The sequence below is a fragment of the Bipolaris zeicola genome (assembly GCF_000523435.1).
Source record: "Bipolaris zeicola 26-R-13 unplaced genomic scaffold scaffold_716, whole genome shotgun sequence".
Lineage (NCBI taxonomy): Eukaryota > Fungi > Ascomycota > Dothideomycetes > Pleosporales > Pleosporaceae > Bipolaris > Bipolaris zeicola.
The window spans coordinates 1-1,782 of record NW_006912765.1 but is presented as its reverse complement, the minus strand read 5'-3'; the positions used below and the strand labels follow the sequence as shown (position 1 = coordinate 1,782).

The following is a 1,782-nucleotide window of genomic DNA, read 5'->3' as shown; positions in this document are numbered from 1 at the left end:
CCGCTCGCTGTGCGTTTACGCGGTCCGCTCCAGGTAGATGCACTCGCTGCTGCGCTGCTTGCTCTCGAACAACGGCACGAGATGTTGCGGACAACGTTTGAGGAGCAAGATGGCACTGGCATGCAGATTGTTCAGCCAAGCCGCGCGAAGGACCTACGGATCATTGACGTATCCGACAAGCAGGACGGTGCCTACAATCAAATATTGCAGCACGAGCAGACGATGACCTTTGATCTAACTTCCGAGCCTGGACTGAGGGCATGTCTACTGAAACTGGGAGAGAACGACCATATTCTGTCTATCGTTATGCACCACATCATCTCCGACGGCTGGTCTGTAGACGTGTTGTGCCAGGAACTAAGCAAGTTCTACGCTGCCGGGCTTCGGGGCCATGATCCGCTCTCATATGTACGCCCACTTCTTGTGCAGTACCGCGACTTTGCCGTGTGGCAGAAGCAGGCGGATCAGGCGGCTGAGCACGATCGGCAGCTCAAGTACTGGGCCATGCAGCTGAAAGACAGCTCTCCGGCTGAAATGATCACCGACTTCCCTCGACCAGCCATACTATCCGGCGAGGCCAGCGTTTTCCCAATCGCCATTGAAGGATCTTTGTACAACAAGCTACGGGAGTTCTGTCGTGTACGTCACGTAACGCCTTTTACCGTGCTCCTTGCAACGTTCCGTGCTGCGCACTATCGTCTTACAGGAGCTGAGGACGCCACTATTGGCACTCCCATTGCCAACCGTAATCGCCCAGAACTCGAGGACCTAATTGGGTTCTTTGTCAACACCCAGTGTATGCGGATTACTATTGACGACAGCGACACATTTGAAGAGCTGGTACGCCAGGTCCGGTCGACAACAGCAGCTGCATTTGTGCATCAAGATGTCCCCTTTGAACGGATCGTGTCGGCTCTCTTGCCCGGGTCAAACGACACATCCCGAAATCCGCTTGTGCAGCTCATGTTTGCGCTTCACTCTCAACAGGACCTTGGAAAGATCCAGCTAGAGGGCCTAGTAACCGAGAGTGTACCGATAGCTGTGTCAACTCGGTTTGATGTGGAGTTCCATCTGTTCCAGGAGGTCGGCAGGCTAAGTGGCATGGTCATTTCTGCCAAAGATCTTTTCGAGCCCGAGACTATCCACGGCATGATTGGTGTCTTCCACGAGATCCTGCGCCGCGGCCTCGAGCAGCCCCAGACGCCAATAGCAACGATGCCCCTAACTGATGGTCTAGTGGATCTCCGCAACAAGGGTCTGCTAGAGGTCGAGAGAACGGACTATCCGCGCGAGTCGAGCGTGGTTGACGTCTTCTACGAGCAGGTGGCCGCCCACCCAGACGCTATTGCAGTAACCGATGCAGCTTCCCAGCTGACGTACTCTGAGCTGGACCAGCAATCAAACAAGCTAGCCAACTGGCTGCGCCAGCGCTGCCTCGCAGCCGAAACGCTGGTAGGAGTGCTGGCACCGCGATCGTGCCAAGCAATTGTTGCCTTCATTGGAATCCTCAAGGCCAACTTGGCATACTTGCCGCTGGATGTGAACGTTCCTGCGGCCCGCATCGATGCAATTCTATCGGAGGTCTCTGGTCACAGGCTAGTGCTGCTCGGGTCTAGTGTGCATCCTCCAGATGTTCAAGCATCAAGCGTCGAGATGGTGCGGATTGACGATACGCTTAACCAACACGATCCAGATGCTGCCAAGGACACCTTAGAGCGACCCCAGGCTACGAGCCTTGCCTATGTCATCTTCACATCTGGCTCGACAGGAAAGCCCAAGGGC

General features: G+C 55.4%; 1 protein-coding gene across 1 annotated transcript; it reads left to right on the top strand.

Moving 5' to 3' along the window:
- COCCADRAFT_60601 (uncharacterized protein) lies at nucleotides 1-1,782 on the top strand (the record flags this gene model as incomplete). Its single annotated transcript, XM_007720854.1, has 1 exon — nucleotides 1-1,782. A coding segment is annotated over one exon (1,782 nt), but the record flags the coding sequence as incomplete, so codon positions are not given.